This window comes from Bubalus kerabau, chromosome 23, assembly GCF_029407905.1.
Source record: "Bubalus kerabau isolate K-KA32 ecotype Philippines breed swamp buffalo chromosome 23, PCC_UOA_SB_1v2, whole genome shotgun sequence".
Lineage (NCBI taxonomy): Eukaryota > Metazoa > Chordata > Mammalia > Artiodactyla > Bovidae > Bubalus > Bubalus kerabau.
Window position 1 is genome coordinate 20,612,790 of NC_073646.1, and position 26,862 is coordinate 20,639,651.

Consider the following 26,862-nt stretch of genomic DNA (forward strand, 5'->3'; position numbering starts at 1 on the left):
CCATGGACTGTACAGTCCGTGGGGTCGGACACGACTGAGCAACTTTCACTTCACTTTCTCAGCAAACACATGACTCTCCATATGCAAGCTTCAGCTTAGAAGTCTCTCTCACCCACTCACACGCACACTACTACTATTCAAAACATTTTAACTTTTCTAAAACTAAACTATAGTGCAGTTTTTATTTTCTACGTAAACCCAGCCTAGATTATTAACTCCGGGACAGCAGAGACCTTAGTTGTACTGATTTCCTAAGCTTCCATCTCACCTAGGTGTATTTCGGCGTGGTCTGGCAGTTAGAGAAGAGAATTGGTTGGACAAGGCCTAAGTTCTCATGGAGCTAATGATCTAATGACGACTTCACCAAGCAACAGGCAATCACACCCGGTTTCGAAGCCTAAGTCTCTGCAGAAAGGCAGATACAAGAAGGTCTTCTAAAGCCGCCGGCTTCTACGGAGCGGGAAGTCCTGGAGTTTAGAGGGCTTGAGCCCGGACGCCGCGGGTGGAATCCGGGGAACCCGACTCTTTCATTGGACAGTCCGGATCGGGAGAATCCAAAGTGGCGGGGGGGAGGGAGAGAGGCTGCTATGTGCTGTCGCAAGAGTAGTCAGAAGATTACAGAGTGGATATCCAGGCCAGGAAGAGAACTAAAAAATAGGTAACTGAAATTATCTTCTAAATACTCCCTTATGAAATTATGCGTCTCCCTATCCTATGTCTTGGAGGAATTGGACTGGCCCAACCTCCAAGGAGCAGTAGAGCGCAGCCGGTCGTCTAGAGAGTCCCACACGTAAGAGACGTGGGAAAGAGTGTCGCAGGGAAAGCTGGGCCACTGCCGCTGTCAGCCACCATCTTGCTTTCCTCTAAGGCGGCAGCCACCGAGGCTCAGAACAATCTTGAGCAATGAAGCTGTTAACCAGAGCCGGGTCCCTCTCGGTGAGCACAGCCGGCGGGCTTGGGGAAGGGTTGGAAAGCAAATGGTCAGCAAGGTCATACGGACCGGAGTTGCCTGGTTTGGGGCCCCTGGGCGCTGGGCTTCGTTCTGCCCTTCAGCTGAACCCTGCAGGCTAACTGGGCTCCAGGCTGGGTGGGTCAGACGTTGGAAGGCCCGCTCATGCTCCGAGCAGAGGAGACCTAATGCAGGAAAACGTGCAGAGAGAGGGGGGGCTTGAGAGCAGAGGTGAAGCGACTCGGTGGAGACACCTTTGAAGGTCATTGCTGCACTTGCGTACAGGTGAAGGAGACCGCGAGATATGGGTCGCAGGAGGCCGGTGTAGACCTAGTCCCCCATCCCTACCCTATCAGCTGCTGTCTTTGTTTCTTGGCATATCATGTAGCATCAGCTGCTCCAACTGTTAAGCGGGCTTATGAGTAAAATCATAAGGGAAAAAATGAGCTAATACCTGTATAGCGTTTTTCAGTGAACCTGGAACTTGATTGTTACTGTCGTGTCCTGGCTGCATAAAGCGTGCTTTTCTTGATCTTGTTTTAATATTATCCAGGAGGGGTTCTTGGCCTTCCCTTTAGAGCTTCTTAAGGCTCCTCCTCCATGTCCGACTGACACATAGCTGTCACTTGGGGAAAACTCCAGTATCAGTGTTCTATCATTGTGGACTGGTGGTTATCAAGAGGGGACAGTCTCAACCTCTGAGTTTAAAACAACTCTTTGAGGCCAATTTTGCCCCCAGGGGACATTTGGCAATATCTAGAGACATTTTTGGTTGTGACAACCTGAGGGGCAGGGGAATGCTACTGCTGAAGATCCTTCAGTGCTCAAAGCCACCTACAACAGAATTATCCAGCTCAAAATACCAAGAGAGCCTGGGTTGCTAAGTAACGTAGTAATTAATCTACTAGAAGGTTCGAAAAACCAGGGAATGGAGTTTCTGGGTACTTAATATTTAAATAGATAAACTATGAATTATACAAATGACCTTGATTTAGACTGTAATTCTCTTAGCCTTCTTAGCACCCCTAAACTAACCGGTGATTTTAATAACCCTTAGAGGGAAGTCCAGTTGGATTGGCAAAAGACCTCAAAATCTCCTCCTCATTCGTTCCATCCTCACCTTTCAGTAGAAAAAAGAACTCAAAGGTAACAGAGTTGAATAGGACCAATGTAAACAAATTGCAGTAAGATTGAAAGCAATTGTTGTTTCTACTTACAGCACTTACTTTACATAAGAATAAATTGATACATCTTTTGTTATTAAAACAAAATAGTAATTGTATGGGCAGTTACTAGGATAATTCTTTGAAACAGGTTTGAATGGAACAAATTATAGAAAGTATGTTATCACAAAGTGTCACTGCTCAGGCACATTTGAGAGGAGAGCACCTAAATCTACCTTAGCAACTGTGCCCACGTATCTTAAATTTTTTACGTTTCTGGAAAAATCAAAAGCTAGAATCACTAGTAGAGTTAACTGTACCACACCCAGTGAATGAAATTGATGATAATAAAGCAAAGCTAATTGTAATTTATAATTTGAAAGTGCTAAGGAAAGTTATGACCAACCTAGACAGCATATTAAAAAGCAGAGACATCACTTTGTCAACAAAGGTCCGTCTAGTCAAGGCTATGGTTTTTCCAGTAGTCATGTATGGATGTAAGAGTTGGACTATAAAGAATGCTGAGCGCAAAAGAATTGATGCTTTTGAACTGTGGTATTGGAGAAGACTCTTGAAAGTCCCTTGGACTGCAAGGAAATCCATCCAGTCCATCCTAAAGGAAATCAGTCCTGAGTGTTCACTGGAAGGATTGATGTTGAAGCTGAAACTCTGATACTTTGGCCATCAGATGCAAAGAGCTGACTCATTTGAAAAGACCCTGATGTTAGGAAAAATTGGAGGGAGGAGAAGGGCAGACAATAAGGAGGCCTGGCCGTCACGTGGTCGCAGAGAGTCGGACACGACTGAGCGACTGAACTGATAGTTTTCATTAGTACAGCGTTGAAGCTGAATGCACAGCCAGCAGCCCTCCTGGACAACATGAAGTAGGAACAATGCAGCCTCTGAGGGGCTCCTTGGGAAACTCAGGCAGCATGTTCATTTAATCCTGGGAGTACTAAGGTTTAATTCTCAACATCTCCACTAGTAACCTTATGATCCTTAGACATAATCAGAATTAATTCTGTGGCGTTGTATATCATTCGCCAAAAAAAAAGCGGAATAAAATTACACATTTTGGATCCATTATCTGACGTTTAAGAGGATCCCTTCCCGTGACTGCATATTACATTTTGAGAATCTGCTGTGGGTGTACCTATCGTTAATCTCAGGGTGTATTAGTCAAAGAAGATAAAAAAAAAACAAAACCTTTAGTTGTGTAGCCTTAATGTAGCACAAAGAGTGAAGATACTATGGGAAATATTTGGGCGCTTGGATGATGTTTTCTTTGATATGCTTTTTAAAGGTTACTAAAATGATTTAGGAAATGAAGTCATATTGGAAAGTAGACTAAACAGATGAGACTCTTTAGGCAGATAAGAGAAACAGTAATGCTAAAATCTATAAAAAGGTATGAATGGCTATTCCACACTTTTTCAAAAAGTTCCAAAGCATTAGAGCCTAGAAAGGACCACTTGGAGCTCTAATAGGTAGTTAAAAGGTAAAAGAAAATGCAGTGAATCTTTAAAAAAGAAATGAACATGTTCAACTCAGCGTTCCTTCAAGCTATACAGATCAAAAATAGAGATTTAGGAGTGGCATGGGTAAACTGGTGGGTTAGTTAATAGGTTAATCAGCTGACTCCTCCCATGGAGTTTTTTTTACCACTGAACAGCCTCTATTGCTTGGGCCAACTCAGATACAATGCACTATTCTTTTGAGAAATGTGGTAACCTGTCTCTTTTTGTGTTTAGAGATTTTATTCCCTCAAAGTTGCTCCTAAAGTTAAAGCCACAGCAGCCCCTGCAGGAGTGCCTCCACATCCTCAGGACCTTGAGGTTAGTCCCCCTGAGTTACTCACTGGGCACACACACGCCTTACTGTTCTTGGTAATATAAAGACATTAATCACATCCCTGCTTTATCTTATATACAGTTTACCAGGTTACCAAATGGTTTAGTGATTGCTTCTCTCGAAAACTATGCTCCTGCATCAAGAATTGGTTTGTTCATTAAAGCAGGCAGCAGATATGAGAACTCCAACAATTTAGGAACTTCTCATTTGCTTCGTCTTGCATCCAGTTTGGTAAGCATCTTTACTACTTCCGTGTGTTTAGAAATCTGTGATATCTTGGTCCTACAGAAAAGAAAAACTAAAAGCAACACCCCTATGTTAGTTTCCTGGAGCTGCCATAACAAATTACTTCAGACAGTCTGGCTTAAACACCAGGAGTTGATCCTGTCACAGTTTTAGAGGCTGAAGTCAAAGTCATGGTGTCAGTAGGGCCATACTCCCTCTGAAGGCTCTAGGAAGAATCTTGCCTTTGTTTCTCCCACAGCTTCTGGTGGTAGCCGGCAGTCCTTTTCATTCCTTGGCTTGCGGCTGCATCATTCCAGTATCTGCCCCTGATTTCACGTGGCCCTGTCTGTCTGTGTTTCTGTGTCCAAATATCCCTTTTACTGAAGGGCACACTCTTATCCAGCATGACCTCATTTTAAATACTTACATCTGCAAAGGCTATTTCCAAACAGGGTCACTTTTGTAGGTTCTTGGGTAGACATGAATTTGGGGGATGTTTTCAACCCAGTACAGTCCCCTAATATAGCGTGAAAAATCACAGGATACTTATCACAGGGAAGCAGTAAATTAGTGTCCATCTAGAGCATAAGAAATCAGTAAAAAGACAACATTTTTAGGATAGTGAGACACATGTACATCCATGGCTGATTCATGTCAATGTATGGCAAAAACCGCCACAATATTGTAAAGTAATTAGCCTCCAATTAAAATAAATTAATTTTTTAAAAAATAAAAGAATCATGTACCAAAAAAAGGACAAGATTTTTAATTGTTAAAAAGAAGTGCCAGAAATTGAAAATTATTTTTTCCCATATGCAAATCTCTTTCACAATAGATTGATGAATCCAACAAGCATGTATTTGATAATTGAATTTTTATCTAAATGTACTTTATATAAAAATCTATACTTGTGCCTTTGGGTCAACTTTGTTGGGCATTTCTTAAAAGGAGGCAGTATTTTTAGTTAGTGTTCCTTTGAATTTAATGACAGACATTAGATTTTGACATAAAGTCATGTTTGGCAAACTTGGCATTAAAAAATACCAAAAATGGTTGTCTTTTTCTTTTCCAAGACTACAAAAGGAGCTTCATCTTTCAAGATAACCCGTGGAATTGAAGCAGTTGGTGGTAAATTAAGGTTTGTTAAAAATACATAATCGGAAATAGTGAAAACACCATAAGATGATCAGTTATAAAGGAACTTATCTCTGTTATCAAGGTGGTTAACAGTTTCTTAAGGCACAAGAAAGAAAAGACTGATGAATTTGACTGCATAAATGTAAAACATCTTTATGCCTGAAAGTAAAAATCTAAGTAACTAAAAGTAGGTGTTTGTAACATATGTAATATGGAGAAGATTATTTGGAAAAATAAAGAACTGCAAATTAGGAAAACAACCAAAGAGTAAATGGATAGGAACAAAGATAGGAATAGGCTGTTCCCAGAAGAAGAGCCCAGAAACAATGATCTTAAAATCAACAGTTCGATACCATTTTATACTGCTGGTGGGAGTATGAGTTGATATAGCTACTTAGGAAAGAATCAAGAAATATCAATTAATATTAAAAATGAGCATATTCTTCAACCTAACAGTTTTTAATCCACATGCACAAAGGAATTCTTTATACTGTGACTGGAAACAATCTAAATGCCTGTCTTTAAAGAGGTGGATAAGTAAAGTATGATACAATAATATGCTGGGACTACTACAGTTAGGAATGAACAGCAGTTAAGAGATGAATTCAGTCTGTATCAACATGGCAGACTTAACAAATGTTTTTTGGAAAACAATTTTTAAGATTTTTTGAAGGTATGAGGAGGTTTTTAACAAAATAATATGTAACGCTTATAATTATGTTTGTCTCAAGTGGGAGAAAGTGTGAGAGCCTGGGAAGGATACAAAGAGATCTTCAACTTTAAAATTGCCTTTTTTAAGTTGTGGTAAAATACATATAAGATAAAATTTACCACCTTTAACATGTGTGCTTCTATAACAATAAGTGTCATTGAGCAACCATCACCACCACCCATCTCCAGAATGTTTTCATCTTCCCCAACCCAAACCCTGTAGCTATTAAACACCACCTTCCCTTCCCTCAGCCCTAGGCAAGCAGCATTCTGTGTTGTTCCCATGATTTTGACTACTCTAGGTACCTAATATCAGTGGAATCAAATAGTATGTGTTACCTTTTCATGACTGACTGACTTCACTGAGCAAAATGTTTTCAAGGTTTATCCAAGTGTAATATGTCAGGACTTTCTTCCTTTTTGTCAAGTTGAAATACTTAACTGTTTTCTTATTTAAGATTTTTTTAAATAGTTAAAATCTTTAGTTGAGTGTGCATATTTTTGTTCACTATTACTTATACTTTTTATACCTCAAAATATTTTTTCCAAAAGATTGATTTCATGAAGATATAAGAGAAAGCTTATTCTTCTGATTTAGATAATTCACTGTAATTTATTTTTGACTCAGCGTGACTTCAACAAGGGAAAATATGGCCTATACTGTGGAATGCCTTCGGGATGATGTGTGAGTACCTGTGTTTATTTAGAAGATCTGCTTTTAAAGAAGTACTTAGATGCTCAGTTCTACTATTTTTTTTTTTTCCAGTGTGGCATGACCTCTGATGTTGGTTTTGGATTGTTATTCACAAACTGCCTAAAGTTTAATAAAAAGCATTACAGTTACGTAGAATGGATGTTCGTTTTAAATTTTTGACTGGTAACTCTGAGCTTCATGTCTTCTGTAGTGATATTCTAATGGAGTTCCTGCTCAATGTCACCACAGCACCAGAATTTCGACGCTGGGAGGTAGCTGCCCTTCAGCCTCAGCTAAGGATCGACAAAGCTGTGGCTTTTCAGAATCCACAGGCTCGTAAGTGCACTTTTAGATTATATTCCATTGTTTCTAAGATACTGGGATTTCAAGAAAATCAATTTGTAGAGGAATAAAACTGCTGTTGAAATTCTTTTTCTCCTTGGGTTTGAAAATACGCTTTCCAAAAATTTGTCCACTTTTTAAAACATTGTTCATTTCTAAACATTTGTATTGTTGATTATTTTTCATCATGTTAATATGTAAATTTATTACAGAATCCTAGGCCTTTCACCTGTGTTTTATGCCCATCCTCCCATCGCTGATTTTTTTGTTTGTTTTATTAGTTGCACTGGATCTTCTGTGCTGTGCGCAGATTTCATCTAGTTTGGGGGAGCAGGCTTCTCTTGCTGTGGAGCATGGGCTCCAGGCCCGCGGGTTCAGTAGTTGTGGCACACAGGCTTAGTTGCTCCTCGGCATGTGGAATCGTCCCAGACCAGGGATCGAACCCATGTACCCTGCACTGGCAGATGGATTCTTAGCACTGTGCCACCTGGGAAGTTCTCTGGTGTTTTTTGTTTTTTAACAGTCTTTTATTTTTAATTGGAGGATAATTACTTTATAGTATTGTGGTGGTTTCTGCCTTAAATCAACATGAATCAGCCATATGTATATGTCCCCTCCCTCTTACACCTCCCTCCCTATCCCACCCCTCTAGGTTGTATCAGAGCACCCCCTGGTGTTTTTTAATGATTGTTTTACTTACACCAAATCTGGCAGCAGTTTATTTGCTGCTGCTACTTTTACTGTTATATATTGCTGCTGTTGTTTAGCCAGCTCCCTTTTATTGGGTTTTTCCAAAGCAATCAACTTAATTTAAAAAAATCCTTTTTTGTATTCATGTTTGTGTTTATAGAATGTTTGGTTATATAATCTTGATAAGCATACCTGGCAGAACAAATCTGTAAGATAAAAAAAGCACCACTGATTCTCAGAAGTCAAGAACTTCTGGTAGGAGCAGAAACGTGCAGGTAGCCCACTGAGGTATAAGCAGGCGGTCAACTGCAGGGGCTCAGAATGGCATGGCTCATTCACATGCAGGCCTGTCAAGTGTCTGGAACATAGTGAGTGCTTGGCTCCTGTTTGCTCATATTATATTTCATGGTGATAACTTTGTTACCCCAGGCCTTTGATAAAAGAAATAGAATAGTAAAATTGTAGAAAAGATGACTTCTGTGTCCTGAGTAGCTTCCTTCCCCACTGGTAGCAGTGAGGCTCCAGCCCTCATCCTTTGTGCCTGAACAGTTATTGTAGTCTCCTGGCTGGTGTCTCTCTGCCCGGGCATACCTCTTCAGGTGGATACTGACATTTACAGGCTGCTATCAGAGAATCTTATTTTTCTCAGCACATTTGACTGGCAGAATTTTAGAAGTTGCTAGAGGTAATAATAAATTTTCAATGCTTGAATACAATGACCAAAGTTGTATAGTTGTTTTCGAGGCTCTCTACATGGTGTTGTCTTTATTTAAACCATGTTTCTGTAACTGCTTCTTTACTTATTTTACAGACGTCATTGAAAATTTGCATGCTGCTGCTTACAGAAATGCCTTGGCTAATTCCTTATATTGTCCTGATTATAGGATTGGAAAAGTGACACCAGTTGAGGTACTGATAAAACACCTTACATTTTTAAATGTGCTCATTTTCACATTAATTTGAATGTTCATCTACCACTCAGTTTTGTTTGCTAATTTTCTTGTCGTCTAATTTAAGATATTCTCTTGCTTGCTTTTTTTTCCATCACTTTGCTGCCTTTTTTTTTGGCTATACTACGCAACTTGTGGGAGCTTAGTTCCCCTACCAGGGATCAAACCCATGTCCCCTGCAGTAAAGAGTAGAGTCCTGAACCACCAGGAAATTCCCTATTCATCAACTTGCTTTTTGACTAAAATTCTGTCTGAACAGTTTTTGTGTATCTTTCAACTAAAAAAAAAAAAGTTTATTATGAAAGGGGCAATTCCCTGGTGGGGAATTACAGAAATTTCAGAATTACATTCTGACCAGACATTTCATTCATTCATACTTTATGAATTCATTACAGAAATTTCATTCATAATTTATGAATAGGATGTATTAAAGGGTCCCATTTTTTCAAAAAGTAAGGTGTGTGTAGACAAATACCAAGTTATTAACCATGATTATCAAAGTTACTAGCATTTTTAAAATGTATCCCTAGGCTAAAGGAAATTCTAAAGAAATTGGTGCTGGAACACTTTGAGCAAAAGCAGCATTCAGTAGAAAAACATCACCAGGAAAAAAATAAGAGTATGACTTTCCAAGATGGCTCAATAGATGGAGACAGCATTCGTTTTAGGGCACAAAATCTAAATAAACTGAGCTTCAGCAAGTCTAAACATTACTCAGGGAACCTTTTTAGCCACCCCCCCCCACCATGAATTTTTAACACCACAGATATACTGTATATCTGTTTATGCACTGTATGTATATTTGTACTTTATATATAAAGGATTTTCTTTTTTTTTTTTCTTCCCCCAAGAAGTAATTTTCACTCTCTTGGGAGCAGTAGTATAGTTGAGAATGCATGTTTTAGCCCTACTTTTATATAAAGATCCCAAGATTTCACATTGAATCTACTGTATTAATCTATATTAGTAGGGAGACATTGACGAATTTTTTTTAAGCTCCCGAAATAATTCTGTAATCATCCAGGTTGGAAACCCTGGTATAGACACTAACTTATTAGCAAAAAAATCTTCAAAGACAGGCAAGAGGAATATAGTGATATAACTGTTAGCTCTACTATAGAATGTTAACAACAGTGCTTTATTACTACCTGTATAAAGATGAACCTGATGTACTACTTAAATCACATTATAATAAAAATCATAAACTTAGTCCCATTTCTTCAAGTTCAAGCCAATATGTGCTCTAATTTTTGTTTTGTTTTTTTCGTTAACAGCTTCATTGAGATATAATTTACATACCATACAGTTCAGCATTTAAAATGCACAATTCAGGTTTTTATTCTGTTCACAGAGTTACATAACCATCACCACATTCAGTTCTAGCAATGGATTTTAAAAGCTCAATTTAATTCAGTTCTAGGTAGTCCCTTATAGTTCATTACAGCAGCTTTTAAGCCTGTTTATTCTCTGCTAAACTGCACTTTGATATTTTTGTAGTTCTTTATATTTATACCAGTATAACCAGATAAATGTTTTCACTTTCTCAGTTACATGACTATGTACAGAATCATTTTACAAGTGCAAGAATGGCTTTGATTGGACTTGGTAAGTTGGCAATTACCTGCTTCTTTTAAGAGTAGTTTTTTTTAACTCACAAACATAGAAAACAGACTTATGGTTGCCAAGGGGGAAGCACAGGAAAGGGTTGGTTTGGGAAGAGCAGATGCAACCTATTATGTATAGAATAGATAAACAGCAAGATCCTGTTATAGCACAGGAAGCTATATTCAATGAGAAGGTAGAATTATCCTTGAAACTATAAAATCAGATACTATCATATGTAACTGTGTATATATACATCTTTTACAGTTATATCAATATCTAGGTAACTTACAGTTCCATGTTTCTTGGCTCCCAGAGAAAGTGGTAGATAATCAGGAAATTCCCTGAGGCTGCTGACTTTTCCTTTTCTAATTGTCGGGGTAGTAAAGGGGACACCTTTCCAGTACATTGTAATTGTATCACTATATTGGTAACCAGCCTCAATTTATAATAAACTCACTTGGGTATTTTTTTAAATTCTGATTACACAATTCTCCATGTGTTGTTCTGTCTCATTTTAGAAAGTGGTTAATTGAAAAAAGAGAAACTAAGGTGCACTCCTAGTAGATGTTGCACTTATAGTTAAGAATAAAGATTTGTTTCACTGTCTCTGTATAAGTTACTTAAAAAAAGAGTAGTCCCTTAAGCTATAATTATGTGAATACGGGATTGAACAAAATTTGAGAACTTACCCTGTGTTAGGTCAGAAAGTCGGTATGTGATAGGATTTTTATATACATAATTTTTAAAATTTATTTGGCTGTGCTGAGTCTTTGTTGCTGCACAGGCTTTTCTCTAGTTGCAGAGAGCGAGGGCTACTCTCTAGTTGCCGTGCACAGGCTTCTCACTGTTGTGACTTCTCTTGTTGCAGAGCGCAGGCTGTACGTGTGGCGTACAGTACAGTAGTTGTGGCCTACAGGCTTAGGAGCCCCGCAGCGCTTGGGATCTTCCCAGATCAAGGATCAATCCCAGACCTGTGTCTCCTGCATTCGCAGGCAGATTCTTTACCACTGAGCCACCAGGGAAGCCCTGATAGGATTTTAATAGCTAGTCTTTCATGGAAACAACCTGAATGTCCACTGACAAATGAATGGATAAGGAAGATATGGTACATATATTCAATAGAATATTATTCAGCCATGAAAAAGAATGAAATAGTGCCACTTGCAGCAACATGAATGGATGTAAACATTATCATACTAAGCGAAGCAAGTCAGAAAGAGAAAAGGACCACATGATACCACTTAACATGGAATCTAAAATACAACACTAATGAACATATCTGTGAAACAGAAACAGACTCCTAGAGAGCAGAATTGTGGTTGCTGAGGGGTGTCGGGGAGGGAAGGTGCTGAATTTGGGATTAGTAGATGCAAACTAGTATAGATAGAATGTATAAGCAACAAGGTCCTACTATATAGCACAGAGAACTATATTCAATTTCCTGTGATAAACCATAATGAAAAAGTATATGTATAACTGAATCACTTTCCTGTACAACAGAAATTAACACAACATTGTAAATCAGCTATACATCAATAAAATTTTTAAAATATCCCCAACACAGTTTTATAGCATATAAATAAATCCTCCACAACTCTGAAAAGAAAAAAGCTAGTCTTTTTTTTTTAAGTACTAACTTTTAAATTCATTACAGTATTTGCAAAACCTATGACAAAGGGCAAATTTCTCTAAGCAAAGAGCTTTTTACAAAGAGCTTTTGTTTTAAGTACAGTTTAATAGAAAAATCAACAAAGGGATGAACAAACAGTTCATGCAGAAGTGTGTTGTGTATACAATTATTGTAAAAGATGTAATAACTAAGAAATTTTTAATCTGTGAAGTTGGCAAAAATTAAAAGAGTGACACTACCCAGTATTAACCAAGGTATGGAGAAATAGGCACTCAAAAATTAGCAGGAGTAAACTGGTACATTTTTGGAGGTCTATTTTAAGAATTTACCATTCAGAAATATTTTGATAAGTTTACAAAATACTTGCATGAGAATTTTGTTTGCAGTAGTTGGATTTTGTTCATTTGTTTTACAAATAATAACTGAGGTATAATTCACACTGTGTAAAATTCACCCTTCTAAAGTGTGCAGTTTGTGCTTTTTAGCATACTCAGAGTTGTGCAGCTGTTGCCACTGTCTAATCTCAGAACATTTTCATCATCCCCAGAAGAAACCCCATACTCAATAGCAGGCACTCCTCATTCCACCTCCTTGCATCTGACAACCGGCAGTCTACTTTCTATCTGTAGAGAGCTGACTATTCTGGACATTTCATACAAAGAGAATTTTACAGTAATAGCCTCTATAACTGACTTCTTTCACTTAGTCACTTAGCCTAATGTTTTTAAGGTACATCCATATTATAGCATGTACCAATGTTCCATTCCCTTTTCTGGCTGAAAAATATTTCAATACGACATTTTGTTCATTCACCAGTTGGACATTTGGGTTGTTCCTGCATGTTTTAGCTATTAAGAATATAAACATTCATGTGTAAGTTTTTTAACAAAATATCTTTTTCATTCTTTTGGGTGTATACCTAGGAGTAGAATTGCTAGGATTAGGATATAGGATATCTCTCTATTTAACCCTTTGAAGAACTATGAAACTGTTTTCCAAAGCAGTTGAACCATTTTATTTTCCCACCAGCAGTGTATAAGGATTCCAGCTTCTCCACATCCTCACCAATATGTACTATCATATGTCTTATGAAGTGGTATCCCATTGTAGTGATTTATAACATTGAACTTTTTTTGTGCTTTTTGGCTGTTTATGTGTCTCCTTTGGAGAAATGTTCATTCAAGTGCGTTGGCCAGTTTTTAATTGGGTTGTTTGTTCTTCATTGTTGAGTTGTAAGAGTATTTTATATATTCTGGATACTAATCCTTACCAGATACATGATTTGCAAATATTTTTCCCATTTTGTGGAGTATCTCTTCGTTCCTTTTAAAAATGCCTCTTGATGCATATTGCAGTATTGTTTTAATAGCCAGTTATTAGAAACATGTGCATCAGGAAGAGATTGATTAAATAAATAATGGTACATCAGTATAATAGAATTCTTTATAACCATTACATGTTTGGTGTAGTCCACTCAGAAGTAAATTACAACAGACAAGTTAGAAACAGTATCAATAGAAGATACCATTTTAAAAATAAAAAGAATAATATTAGTATTTACATAAAAAAAGGTTCTAGATGAATACATAATAAAGCTATAAATGCATATCTCTGTAAGAGCATTATAATATTTTAATTATATAATGAAGCATTTTTAAAATAGTAGGTATTCTACAATTGTGTTTTAGAAATTCTGGTTCTTAGTTTTTTGTTTGTTTATAGTTTTTTGTTTGTTTGTTTCTACTGACATAGGTGTGAGTCATCCTGTTCTAAAGCAAGTTGCTGAACAGTTTCTTAACATAAGGGGTGGCCTTGGTTTATCTGGTGCAAAAGCCAAGTACCATGGAGGTAAGCATTTTGTTCTGTTAAGGTTAATTTACCAGGATGCCGCCTCTCCCCCACAATAGCATATTGGAGTATAATAGGCCTGATTGTTTACTACCAAACAGTATCATTGTGGAAAGAGAATCATTGTGGAAAGTATCAATTGCTTGGGTATTATGTGTTAAGTATATTTGTGAATGTGTTGGGGGAAGGGCAGGGTAGCAAGGAGAGGACCAGGCCAGAGAAGAGCTTCATCTTAATGCAGTAATACTGTCTCATAGAGAGTATTGAAGAATAAAACCAAAAAATGGTTTCTTCCTTGCTCTTTCTTTACATGGCCCCAGGTGAAATTCGAGAACAGAATGGAGACAGTCTCGTCCATGCCGCTCTTGTAGCAGAGAGTGCAGCCATAGGAAGTGCAGAAGCAAACGCGTTCAGTGTTCTCCAGCACGTCCTCGGTGCTGGACCACACGTTAAGAGGGGCAGCAATGCCACCAGCTGTCTGTACCAGGCTGTTGCCAAGGGAGTTCACCAGCCATTTGATGTGAGTCTGAACAGTGAACATCTTTCCTTTTGTTTTCAAAGGCTTAATGTTTACAATGTTGTCCTGGAAACTTGATCTTAGTATTAAACCGCTTTTAAAATTTAAGATGACACAAAGAAAATCTTTGTAAAATTGAAGAGGCAGCCAGGCTTAATTTTAGTACCTTAGTGGGTCTATCAAAAACTTACTGTTATTCTAATATAAAACAAATTGAATGCTTAAAAATTCCAAAAAATCCAAAATCCCCACTCTCTCTTGGAGTTTGCTCAACTTCATGTTCATGAACTTCATGTTCATGTCACCCTGCTTATTTAACTTACATGCAGGGTACATGATGAGAAACGCTGGGCTGGAAGAAGCACAGCTGGAAGGAATCAAGATTGCTGGGAGAAATATCAATAACCTCAGATATGGAGGTGACACCACCCTTATGGCAGAAAGTGAAGAGGAACTAAAGAGCCTCTTGATGAAAGTGAAAAAGGAAAGTGAAAAAATTGGCTTAAAGCTCAGTATTCAGAAAACTAAGATCATGGCATCCGGTCCTATCACTTCATGGCAACCAGATGGGGAAACAGTGGCTGACTATTTTTCTGGGCACCAAAATCACTGCAGGTGGTGACTGCAGCCATGAAATTAAAAGACACTTACTCTGTGGAAGGAAAGTTATGACCAACCTAGACAGCATATTAAAAAGCAGAGACATCACTTTGTCAACAAAGGTCCGTCTAGTCAAAGCTATGGTTCTTCCAGTGGTCATGTATGGATGTGAGAGTTGGACTATAAAGAAAGCTGAGCACCGAAGAATTGATGCTTTTGAACTATGATGTTGGAGAAGACTCTTGAGAGTCCTTTGGACCGCAAGGAGATCCAACCAGTCCATCCTAAAGATCAGTCCTGGGTGTTCATTGGAAGGACTGATGTTGAAGCTGAAACTCTAATACTTTGGCCACCTGATGCAAAGAGCTGACTCATTTGAAAAGACCCTGATACTGGGAAAGATTAAGGGCAGGAGGAGAAGGGGACGACAGAGGATGAGATGGTTGGATGGCATCACCGACTCAACAGACATGGGTTTGGGTGGACTCCGGGAGTTGGTGATGGACAGGGAGGCCTGGTGTGCTGCGGTTCATGAGGTCGCAGAGAGTCAGACGCGACTGAGCGACTGAACTGAACTGAATGTCCATTAAGTCAGTGGTTCTGCCTAACAGACTCGTCCTCTGCTGCCCCCTTCTCCTTTTGCCTTCAATCTTTCCAAGCATCAGAATCTTTTCAGTTGTTCGCATCAGGTGGCCAAAGTATTGGAGCTTGAGCTCAGTTCAGTGAACTTAATCAGAGCTTAAGCTTCAGCAATAGTTTAGAATTGACTGGTTTGATCTCCTTGCAGTCCAAGGGACTCTCAAGAGTCTTCTCCAACACCACAGTTCAAAAGCATCAATTCTTCGGCACTCAGCCTTCTTTATGGTCCATATCATATCCATATATGACTACAGGAAAAACAGTAGCTTTGACTATATGGACCTTTGTCAGCAAAGTGATGTCTCCACTTCTTAATAGCTGTCTAGGTTTGTCTTAGTTTTCCTGCCCTGGGGCAAGCATCTTACTTTCATGGCTGCAGTCACCGTCCACAGTGGTGTAAGAGCCCAAGAAAATAAAATCTGTCACTGCTTCTACTTTTTCCCCTTCTGTTTGCCATGAAGTGATGGGACTGGATCCTACGATCTCAGTTTTCTGGACATTGCGTTTTAAGCCAGTTTTTTCATCCTCCTCTTTCACCCTCATTCTGTTTGCTTTCTACCATTACGGTGGTATCATCAGCTTGTGATACATCCAGACTGGCATTTCACACAATGCACTCTGCATATAAGTAAAATAAGCAGGGTGACAATAGATAGCCTTGGCTGCACTCCTTTCCCAATTTTGAACTAACATCAAAAAAAGGTGTCCTTTTCATCATAGGGGATTGGAATGCAAAAGTAGGGAGTCCAGAGATACCTAGAATAACACGCAAGTCTGGCCTTGGAGTACAAAATGAAACAGGGCAAAGGCTAACAGAGTTTTGTCAAGAGAACACTTTAGTCATAGCAAACACCCTTTCTAGCAATACAAGAGAAGGCTCTTCACATGGATATCACCAGATGGTTAATACCAAAATCAGATTGATTATATTCTTTGCAGCCAAAGATAAAGAAGCTCTGTACAGTCAGCAAAAACAAGACCTAGAGCTGACTATGGCTCAAATCATGAGCTCCTTATTGCAAAATTCAGGCTTAAATTGAAGACAATAGGGAAAACCACTGGCCATTCAGGTATGACCTAAATCAAATCCCCTGTGATTACACAGTGGAGGTGATAAATAGATTCAGAGGATTATATCTAGTAGACAGAGTGCCTGAAGAACTATGGATGTAGCTTCGTAACATTGTGTAGGAGGCAGTGACCAAAACTGTCCCAAAGAAAAAGAAATGCAGGAATGCAGCGTGGTTGAGGAGGCTTAACAAATAGCTCAGCGAAGAAGAGGGTGAAAGGCAAGGGAGAAAGGGAAAGATGTACCCAAAACTGAATGCAGAGTTCCAGAGAACTAGGAGAGAGGTAAGAAGGCCTTCTTAAATGGACAATGAAATAGAGGAAAACACTAGAATGGAAAAGACCAGCAACCTCTTCAAGAAAATTGGAGATACTAAGTGAACATTTCATGCAAGGATGGATACCATAAAGGACAGAAACAGTGGACCTAACAGAAGTAGAAGAGATAAAGAAGGGGTGGAAAGAATACACAGAAGAACTATACACAAAAGGTCTTAATGACTGGATAATCATGATGGTGTTGTTATTCACCTAGAGCTGTACATCCTGGAATGTGAAGTCAAGTGGGCTTTAGGAGGCATTACTACTACAAACAAAGGTAGTAGAGGTGAAGGAACTCAGCTGAGCTATTTAAAATCCTAAAAGATGATGCTGTTAAAGTGCCGTACTCAATGATATCTTTAAAAAGTAACACAAAATTGTAGGGTTAAGTATTGTTCATAATTTCAGCAACAGCGCATGGCACAGGTAGGTTATGCTTTAGTAAGTCTTTGGCCGTTTGACATTTAACAGTGGAAATTAAATCAGTCTTCTCTTTTTAGCCTTCCTTTTAATACTTGAGTGGTTGTGTCAGACTTTTATTTTTAAGCAGAGGAGCCTTTTTTAATCCAATACCATTTCCCACCTGCAATGCCCAACACAAAAGCTTTTGCTTTTAAAAAAGTAGAAGGCTTACTTGACAGTGAAACCCTTGGAATCTTCTAAACAGAGCCTTAGGGGTCCATGGAGCAGTTTTCAAACCATTATCTTAAATTAGTCCTAAATTAGAGTTCCTCCAAATGGTCTTTCTTCCAGTCTGTGGTCTACTCTGTTTTCTTTTTTTCATGCTTTACTTTTTTCTATTGAACATTAATGATGCTTTAGATAGTTGGAGTTTAACCCAGTGACATAATTTAACAGAAATTCCTACTTTAGAATTTGGCCAGAAATTTGGAGAATGACTAGGTTAGTCTCAGAATTGTAATTAAACTTCAAGTGATTGAAGTGCATATCTTTGTGTGCTTCATATGGACCGAACCCATGGTTTTCAAACTTCACCTGGAATATAGTTTAAAATTCAGGCTCCCAGACTTCATCCGTAGTGATCTGAGTGAATGGATCTGTTGTGGGAACCTGAAAGTGTGTTTTTTATAACAACTCAAGTGATCCTTGGACTTCCCAGGTGTCGCTACTGGTAAAGAACCCACCTCCCAAAGCAGGAGCTGCAAGAGATGTGGTTTCGATCCCTGGGTCCAGAAGATCCCCTGGAATAGGAAATGGCAACACACTCCATTATTCTTGCCTAGAAAATTTCCATGGACAGAGCAGCCTGGCGGGCTACAATCCATGAGGTTGCAAAGAGTCAGATACAGCTGGGCACACAGTACTCAGACACACATGAGTGCTCCTTAGGCTATTGGCCCACATAAACACTGAAAAGCACTTTACTAGGATGTCATATCTGCCTCAAGGAGCTTAACACTCTACTCAGACTACACACAGAAATACCCCTGTTTGCCAGAGGCTAAACTGCTTGCTCCCCTGGACACCTGCTACTAAGCAGAAAAAAATTTCTAACTCTTTGACTTTGGTCTGTAGAAAAAGTAAAAGTGAATTGGTGAAAAGGAAGTCACCACCAACAGCAGAGGGAAGAAAGCATGTTTGTCTAATGTCAAGGACCATGATCTGCATCACTCAGCTGTACTGAATCTATGGTAGTAATGTAGTAATGTTTACAGGTTACTGTTTGCATTAACCCTTAATCATCAAAAGGTTAGAAAATACCAAGGAAAATGAGCAATCCATTTTAGAAAGAGTTAAATGAGAAAAGTTAAAACCATTATAGTTCTGAAAAAGGTAACCTGTGTACAGAACACTTCAGTCCTTAATAGAACCAGTTACGTGAAATATTAATTCATCTCTTTGCTTATACTGTGAAGGTACATATTTTTTCTAGACAACCTTAGGAAAACTGTACTGTTTTACCTGGTAGAGTGACATATAGTAAAGTTTCATTATATTTCAGGTTTCTGCTTTTAATGCCAGTTACTCAGACTCTGGACTCTTTGGGTTCTACACTATCTCACAAGCTGCATCTGCTGGAGATGTAAGTTGCAAACTGAAAAATTCTCACAAGGTTTTTTTTTCCTGTTAACATTTTTTTAGTAAAAATATAGAATGTTTGAATACTGTGATTTATCAGATCTCTGTCTAGTGTAATATCATTAAAGTGTTATCTGCTATGGAAGAAAGTTAAAAATGGAAAATGTATATACTAATCCTTCCAGGAAAGAGAGAGGAAATGCTTCCTTTGTATTTTGGTTCTGTGTGGACATGTGGCATTAAGTTACCTCTAGGCTATCTAAATGGAGAACTCAAGTGAGGTCAAGGCAAAGATGTATACTGGGCATCCTCAACAGAAAGTGTGTTGAAATCAGGGTTACATATGAAAGCTGGTAGGAGAAGAAAACTGAAGGTCAAGCTAGGGGAAATGGCCAAGAAAACAAAAAGAAGAGAAACTGGTATATTTGGAGACCAAGAAAGAGACTGGTTAACAATCTTTTGATCTACTCTATATTAACGTCCCTTTAGTTACCACAGGGAAGTCTGTTAGTTTTAGCAAACTTGGACAATATCAGTTTTTACAAGACTATTGGAAGTGAACTAAAATTTACAATATTAAGAAATGAATGAGAAGAAAGAAATGCAAAGTTGGTGCAGGTATAGGGGAGTGGGTGGGATTTTAGTAGAGTTTACTCTGAGAGATTAAGTAGGAAGAGACAGATATTCATACTGAAAGGAAAGAAATTGGAGTGAATATAGGAGGTAGGAAATTATAGGTGGATTAAATCTGTAGAAGCAAGAGCAAGCAGGATCCAAAGTATAAATAGACTTTTTGTCCTTGGACATAATGGCTGATGGGAGAACAGGATGTCAGAGATGAGGAAGTACATCCCTGGTGCAGTAGGAAGCTAAATCATGTTTTGAGAATAAGAGAAAGAAGTTTAAAGAAAGTAAGAGGTTGGGGACAGATGAGTGCCTAGATGCACACAGAATGAGCAGAGCAGCAGATGCATAGTATAGTCAGATGGCTAGCCTAATGGAAAAATGGAGGCGGCAAGCTGTAGGGTTGATCCCAGGTTGGAATCTTGCAAAGTAGACTGGTCAGAAGTATGAAGAGGTGGCAGGAAGTTGGAAACACTAGTAGGAGTGGCTGAAAGGATAATTCATGGATTTAGGCTAAAGAAGTAAACCCAGAGGGACATGATGGATTGAAAGTGGACAAATCAAGGAACTAGAGATGTTGGCAAAAATGGAAGATATGGATAGCATGATTAAAGACAGGCCAGAGGTCTTGGAATTGAGGATTTCAGTGTTCATGTCTGGGGTATGGCTATGGAAATAGGTAGCTCACTTGGAGGGTAAAGTAAGTTAACAGACCCCAAATGATGCCAAGGTTGGGATGGAGCAAATCATGGGCCAGGTTCATTATACCCACTCACATCACTAGAACTTGATTCCTTCATGACCCCAGCATTCCAGGCATGGACAGTCTTTACAGATTGGCTCCTTACGGTTTACTGCTTTCTTCTTAGTGAATAGTAAGAGAAAGCAATATTAATTACATGATACTTTGAGAGCCTGGGGAACTTTAAAAGGTGCTTATTCTTCATACGCAATTATAAATCCCTGAGTTTTCTTTTCCTAAACCCTACTGCCATCCTCTGCCCCCTGCCCCTTAATGTTTATAAGAAGCTTGGCTATTTGGCTATTGTACAAACGGCTGCTTTATCGGAAGTGTAAGCAGCACCTAGTGACTTAAGAATTCCAGATGGACACAACTATTTCCATCTTGTGTTTCTGCCTCATAGAGGAGCATCTGGAATACTGCAGGAGACTCTGGCACTGATCAAAGATGACCAGCTTTTACTTTTCTGTCCTAGGTTATCAAGGCTGCTTATAACCAAGTAAAAACAATTGCTCAAGGAAACCTTTCTAATCCAGATGTGCAAGCTGCCAAGTAAGTTTCAATATTAACTTTCAATTATTTGCAAGTTGTATTTTTTTTCTAGGTACAATACTACTGTAACAAAGGTACAATAGGATTGAAAAGTATAAAAAAGTATTTAAAGGAGAGGGAAATATATTCCTACCACCTAGAGATATAATTGTTAACATTTTGAATATTTTCCTCACCATTTTTAAACATAATTGTTAATACTGCATATATAGTTGTTAATAAATAATTAACATATATAGTTGTTAGTAATTATCTATCATTACTAACCAATGATTTCTCTTTATAATGCTGTTTTCATTTATTCAGATTACTGAATTAATTGGTATGTCAGAATATACTTGTTGACAGTTGGAAATTGTAAACTAAAAGGATATCTTTGGCCTTAAAAAAATTTCGTATTTCACATTACTTTTTGGTATAGATTTGCAATTGAGCCAAGAGTTATAAATATTATAATGAAAGGCTCTGCATTAAAATATATGTTTGTGTTTATATATTTTGCAATCACAGTATTAAAAGGTTGTACCAGTTTATAATCACATCATCAGGAGTGCCTGTTCCACCATAACCACTAGCAGCTTTATTTTTTCCTCTTTACTGATTTGATAGACAAAAAAAGATACCTGTTTAAAAAACTGCAACATCCATCTATTTGGTGATTTTTAAATCCCACTGTCTTCACTGTGCTAACAGTGAGTGCTAACAGCAAACACCTGTTAACTCAGTACCTCTGGGAGTTTCTCTAAAAGAGACAAACTGTGGACAGAGTTACAAATCAGCTTGCATTTCATACAGGAGATTAAAACATTTAAATTTGACTTCATCCATTGAGGACAATTCAAAACGTGAATCCTAAAACTCAGGCAGTCTTTTAGTATTCAAAGATCATTTAGTATTGTCTACAAAGGAAGTTATGATGGTGAATTACAACCTAGGAGGGAACAACCTTTTACCATTTCTCTTCTCATTAGTATTATTACATTTTTCATACTGTACACACTGAAAAGTGCATCTCTGAAATAAGTACAACACACTTGATTAAATGTTGTATACATGGAACCAAGGACTGACAGGGTGCAGCTGTACATGACTCCATCAGAAACACATGCTTATAACAAACTGAAACACTGGATAAACTTAGGAAAAGTCTGTTTCAAGTCTTAATTTATTTAAGAAAATGTATTTTCTTAGTAAGTGTAGAATTTTGGTTATTAATGCCAAGTTCTGTTTCTTTCCTGCCATTTTGATGGAGTTTATACATTTTCGGTAAGGTTCTTAGTCCTCCTGTATTGAAAGAGAGAAAGTGAGGTGTCATTGCTGAAGGGACAAACTAATAATCTCTTGGTAAAGTTTACTGCAGGTAAAATCTTTTTTCAGTTAAGCTGACAATGTGATAAAATTGCTACATTAAATTGTAATTATGTTTAAATGGAGGTCTTGCTACAGTTTGAGTTAAATAACTCAAGTGCCTTATTGAACACCAGTTTCTTTCTGGGATAATTATGAATTGGATTTTATTTCAAATTGATGCTTTTGTGCCCATATTTAAGCTATAGGAGCTTATAAAGACCTATATTCTCCTTCCCCACTTGTTCTGTCCTCAATGAGACAAATCCCAGTCCACAGCATTCTGCTAAAGGGACAATAAGAAGAGGCTAAATAGGTATTTTCTTTAGTAGAGATGTCTAATATCACCAAAAGTGTATCAGGAAGCTAGAATTCCTTCAGTAATCAAGACTTCACACTAAAATATTTTTAACTAGATCTGAGTTCTAATCTAAAAGCAAAATGCATTCTGTTGGGTTTTTAGTATAATCTTACAATGACAGCTTTCAAAATGATAATGTAAATAATAAAATAGTTGGTAAACTGAAGAAAGGGAATGAAGATCTTTAGCGCTCTTAAAGTTTCAAAGCTGTCAGTTTGCATATTTACTCAAACATGTTTAAGGATTTAGGAACATACTTTAACTTCCTCCATAAAACTGCCTTCTGCCTTACTTACACACCTTTCACTGGACAGGAACAAGCTGAAAGCTGGGTACCTGATGTCAGTGGAGTCTTCTGAGGGTTTCCTGGATGAAGTTGGGTCCCAGGCTCTAGCTGCTGGTTCATACACGCCGCCATCCACAGTCCTTCAGCAGATTGATGCAGTAGCTGACGCTGATGTCATAAATGTAAGCAAATGAAAATCTGTTTAACATCACATAACTTGTCCTTAATGATGCCATTTCAGAAGGAATGCATAAGGCCTGTATATGCTGTTCTCAGGGTATTTGGTATCTGTCTGCCTGGTGTGGAGGCAGAGGCTCAATCCCATCAGATCTGCAGATAGCTTCCTTGTCAACTCAGGAAGTCTGTGTATCTTCCTCATTCAACTAATAGTTTACCATTAGGTTAAACTATTTTAAATTTTTAAAGGTCAAGAAGAGTGAAATATTGGCAGTTTCATACGACTCAATCTAATTGTCGTTTGGTATTTTTCCTCCTCACTCTGAAATAAACTTTCTATCCTGCCAACCCTTCACAGTCCACCATCTCAAGATTTTCTTTAGTCTTCTCAGCCTAAGACATTCTCCTGCCCTTGTTCTATTTTTCTTTTATTTTTCACATATTGTTTCCTATAAAATTGACTGGTTTTGAGGGCAAAGACTGTGTGTTATACCTCTTTGTATTCCCTACTGTGCCTAACAAGTACATGAACTATAAAATGAACCCTAAATCAGTCCTTTCTGTATTAAAAATGCCAACTCCCCTTTCGTGTCACGATCTCAACCATCTTCTCACCAAGGGGTCTATCCTTTTGGATAGAAAAAAAATGAAGGCTGTTGGAAGATAGCAATCCTGACTTGATTTCACTTGGCGCCTAAGTTCATCATCGTTGTTGTTGTAGTTCAGTCACTCAGTTGTGTCTGACTCTTTGTGACCCCATGAACTGCAACACGCCAGGCTTCTCTGTCCTTCACCATCTCCTGGAGGTTGCTCAAACTCATGTCCATTGAGTCAGTAATGCCATCCAACCGTCTCATCCTCTGCTGTCCCCTTCTCCTCCTGCCTTCAATCTTTGCCGGCATCAGGGTTTTTTCAAATGAGTCGGCTCTTTGTATCGGGTAGCCAAAGTAATTGGAGCTTCAGCTTCAGCATCAGTCCTTCCAATGAATATTCAGGATTGATTTCTTTTAGGATTGACTGGTTTGATCTCCTTGCAGTCCAAGGGACTCTCAAAAGTCTTCTCCAATACCACTGTTCAAAAGCATCAACTCTTCAGCACTCAGCCTTCTTTATGGTCCCACTCTCACATCCATACGTGACTACTGGAGAAACCATAGCTTTGACTATACGAACCATTGTTGGCAAAGTAATGTCTCTGCTTTTTAATACACTTTCTAAGTTTGTCATAGTTTTTCTTTCAAGGAGCAAGCATCTTTTAATTTCATGTCTGCAGTCACCATCTGCAGTGATTTTGGAGCCCCCCAAAATAAAGTCTGTCACTGTTTTCATTGTCTGCCCATCTATCTGCCATTAGTGATGGGATGGGACCAGATGCCATGATCTTAGTCTTTTGAATGTTGAGTTTTAAGCCAGCTTTTTCACTCTCCTCTTTCACCTTCATCAGGAGGCTCTTTAGTTCTTCTTCCCTTTCTGCCATAAGGGTGATGTCATCTGCATACCTGAGATTATTGATATTTCTGCCAGCAGTCTTGATTCCAGCTTGTGCTTCATCCAGCTTGGCATTTTGCATGATATACTCTGCATAGAAGTTAAATAAGCAGGGTGACAATATACAGCCTATGTACTCCTTTCCCAATCTGGAACCAGTCCATTGTTTGATGTCCAGTTCTAACTGTTGCTTCTTGACCTGCATACAGGTTTCGAAGGAGGCAGGTAAGGTGGCCTGGTATTCCCATCTCTTTAAGGATTTTCCACAGTTTGTTGTGCACACAGAGTCAAAAGCTCTAGCATAGTATAATGAAGCAGAAGTAGATGTTTTTCTGGAATTCTCTGGCTTTTTCTGTGACCCAACAGATGTTGGCAATTTGATCTCTGGTTCCTCTGCCTTTTCTAAATCCAACTTGAACGGCTCAAAGTTCTCAGTTCACGTACTGTTGAAACCTAGCTTGGAGAATTTTGAGCATTACTTTGCTAGCGTGTGAGATGAGTGCAATTGTGTGATAGTTTGAACATTCTTTGGCATTTCTTTTCTTTGGAAGTGGAATGAAAACTGACCTTTTCCAGTCCTGTGGCCACTGCTGAGTTTTCCAAATTTGCTGGCATATTGAGTGCAGCACTTTCACAGCATCATCTTTTAGGATTTGAAATAGCTCAGCTGGAACTCCATCATCTCCACTAGCTTTGCCCGTAGTAATGCTTCCTAAGGCCCACTTGACTTTGCACTCCAGGATGTCTGGCTCTAGCTGAGTGATTACACCATCATGGGTTATCTGGGTCATTAAGATCTTTTTTGTATAGTTCTATGTATTCTTGCCACCTCTTCTTAATATCCTCTGCTTCTGTTAGGTCCATACCATTTCTGTCCTTTATTGTGCCTGTCTTTGCATGAAATGTTCCCTTGTTATCTCTAATTTTCTTGAAGAGAGCTCTAGTCTTTCCCATTCTATTGTTTTCCTCTCTCTCTTTGCATTAATCATTGAGGAAGTCTTTCTTATCTCTCCTTGCTCTTCTTTGGAACTCTACATTCAGATGGATATCTTTCTTTTTCTCCTTTGCCTTTCGCTTCTCTTCCTTTCTCAGCTATTTGTAAGGCCTCGTCAGACAACCATTTTGCCATTTTGCACTTCTTTTTCTTGGGGATGGTTTTGATCACCACCTCCTGTGCAGTGTTACAAACCTTCGCCCATAGTTCTTCAGGCACTCTGTGTATCAGATCTAATCCTTTGAATCTATTTGTCACTTCCACTGCATAATTGTAAGGGATTTGATTTAGGTCATACCTGAATGGCCTAGTGGTTTTCCCTGCTTTCTTCAGTTTAAGTCTGAATTTTGCAATAAGGAGTTCATGATCTGAGTCACAGTCAGCTCCAAGTCTTGTTTTTGCTCACTGTATAGAGGCTTCATCATTGTATACTCTTCCAAATGGTTGTCCTTGTCTTATATACTGTACTGTCACGAGTCCAACCCAGCTGCCTCCAACACCATCTTTATTTAAAAAGCTGATCTAAGTACCTAAGTACTTCTTGGTACTGCACTTGACGTAAACTAACAGACTTTGAACTCTAAAGTAGTGGCATAAAGAACACTAGGATATAGTGTAACTCTGACAAGTTAACAATCAGTGTATTTTCATTGACTCAGACTATTTGCCATCGTAATACAGACAGAGGCGGACAGCCGTGCCCCGGGAGATACCCTTTCTGCAGCGTCAGATCCCTTTTCCCTCTTAACAGCTACTGTCATCATAGAGCGTCACGCTTGCTCAGTCACATGAAGGATGAAATATTCAGAGTAACAGAAGTTTGTCTATTTGCTTATTTGTATTAACTTTCTTTCTTTGTTTCTGTCTTAAAGGCTGCAAAGAAGTTTGTTTCTGGCCGGAAGTCAATGGCAGCAAGTGGAAATTTGGGGCATACACCTTTCATTGATGAGTTGTAATACTGAATCCCATATTGCAGGAAAGAACTGAATGTTTTGTGAACCCAGAGCAGCAAATACATGAAAGTGAAAAGTCTCTATTGTAACATTTATCTTTTCTTCCAGTGAGATGAAATATAAAGCATAAATATAGGTAATTGTTCCCAACTGACCTAAAGTCAATAAAGCATTCTATTTAAATGTTTTTCTTGCATTTTTGCTAATTAGTTAATCAACAGGTGTTTATGTTGAGTTTTTGCTTTAGATGCTTTTAAGGAGAACAGGAATATAATTATAAAGTACAGAAGCATGAGAAACTTAAAATTAAGGCTTAAGTGGCTATCAGAGTAACTATCTCCAGATTATTATTGGCTTT

At 38.4% G+C, this 26,862-nt stretch overlaps 1 protein-coding gene and 1 long non-coding RNA gene across 2 annotated transcripts; both read left to right on the top strand.

The window, feature by feature from the left end:
* Window positions 1-779: 779 nt before the first annotated feature.
* LOC129637285 (cytochrome b-c1 complex subunit 2, mitochondrial) lies at window positions 780-26,691 on the top strand. The gene is made up of 14 exons (XM_055561287.1): window positions 780-936; window positions 3,864-3,947; window positions 4,045-4,194; window positions 5,262-5,326; window positions 6,665-6,721; window positions 6,942-7,066; window positions 8,574-8,671; window positions 10,260-10,317; window positions 13,700-13,795; window positions 14,116-14,315; window positions 18,904-18,984; window positions 20,822-20,898; window positions 22,921-23,074; window positions 26,424-26,691. The coding sequence occupies exons 1-14, from the start codon at window positions 904-906 to the stop codon at window positions 26,505-26,507; spliced, it is 1,362 nt and encodes a 453-aa protein (XP_055417262.1). The 5' UTR covers window positions 780-903; the 3' UTR covers window positions 26,508-26,691.
* LOC129637287 (uncharacterized) lies at window positions 944-3,177 on the top strand. Its single transcript, XR_008707417.1, has 2 exons — window positions 944-1,234; window positions 2,007-3,177. It is a non-coding gene; the product is annotated as an uncharacterized LOC129637287 (long non-coding RNA).
* Window positions 26,692-26,862: the final 171 nt, after the last annotated feature.

What these genes read in the sequence shown, in the direction of transcription:
- LOC129637285 (XM_055561287.1), top strand. Translation starts at nt 904, where the DNA reads ATGAAGCTGTTAACCAGAGCCGGGTCCCTCTCG. An exon ending in GCAGTTGGTGGTAAATTAAG is followed by an intron (nt 5,327 to 6,664) that starts GTTTGTTAAAAA and finishes TTTTTGACTCAG; the next exon opens with CGTGACTTCAACAAGGGAAA. An exon ending in TTTTCAGAATCCACAGGCTC is followed by an intron (nt 7,067 to 8,573) that starts GTAAGTGCACTT and finishes CTTATTTTACAG; the next exon opens with ACGTCATTGAAAATTTGCAT.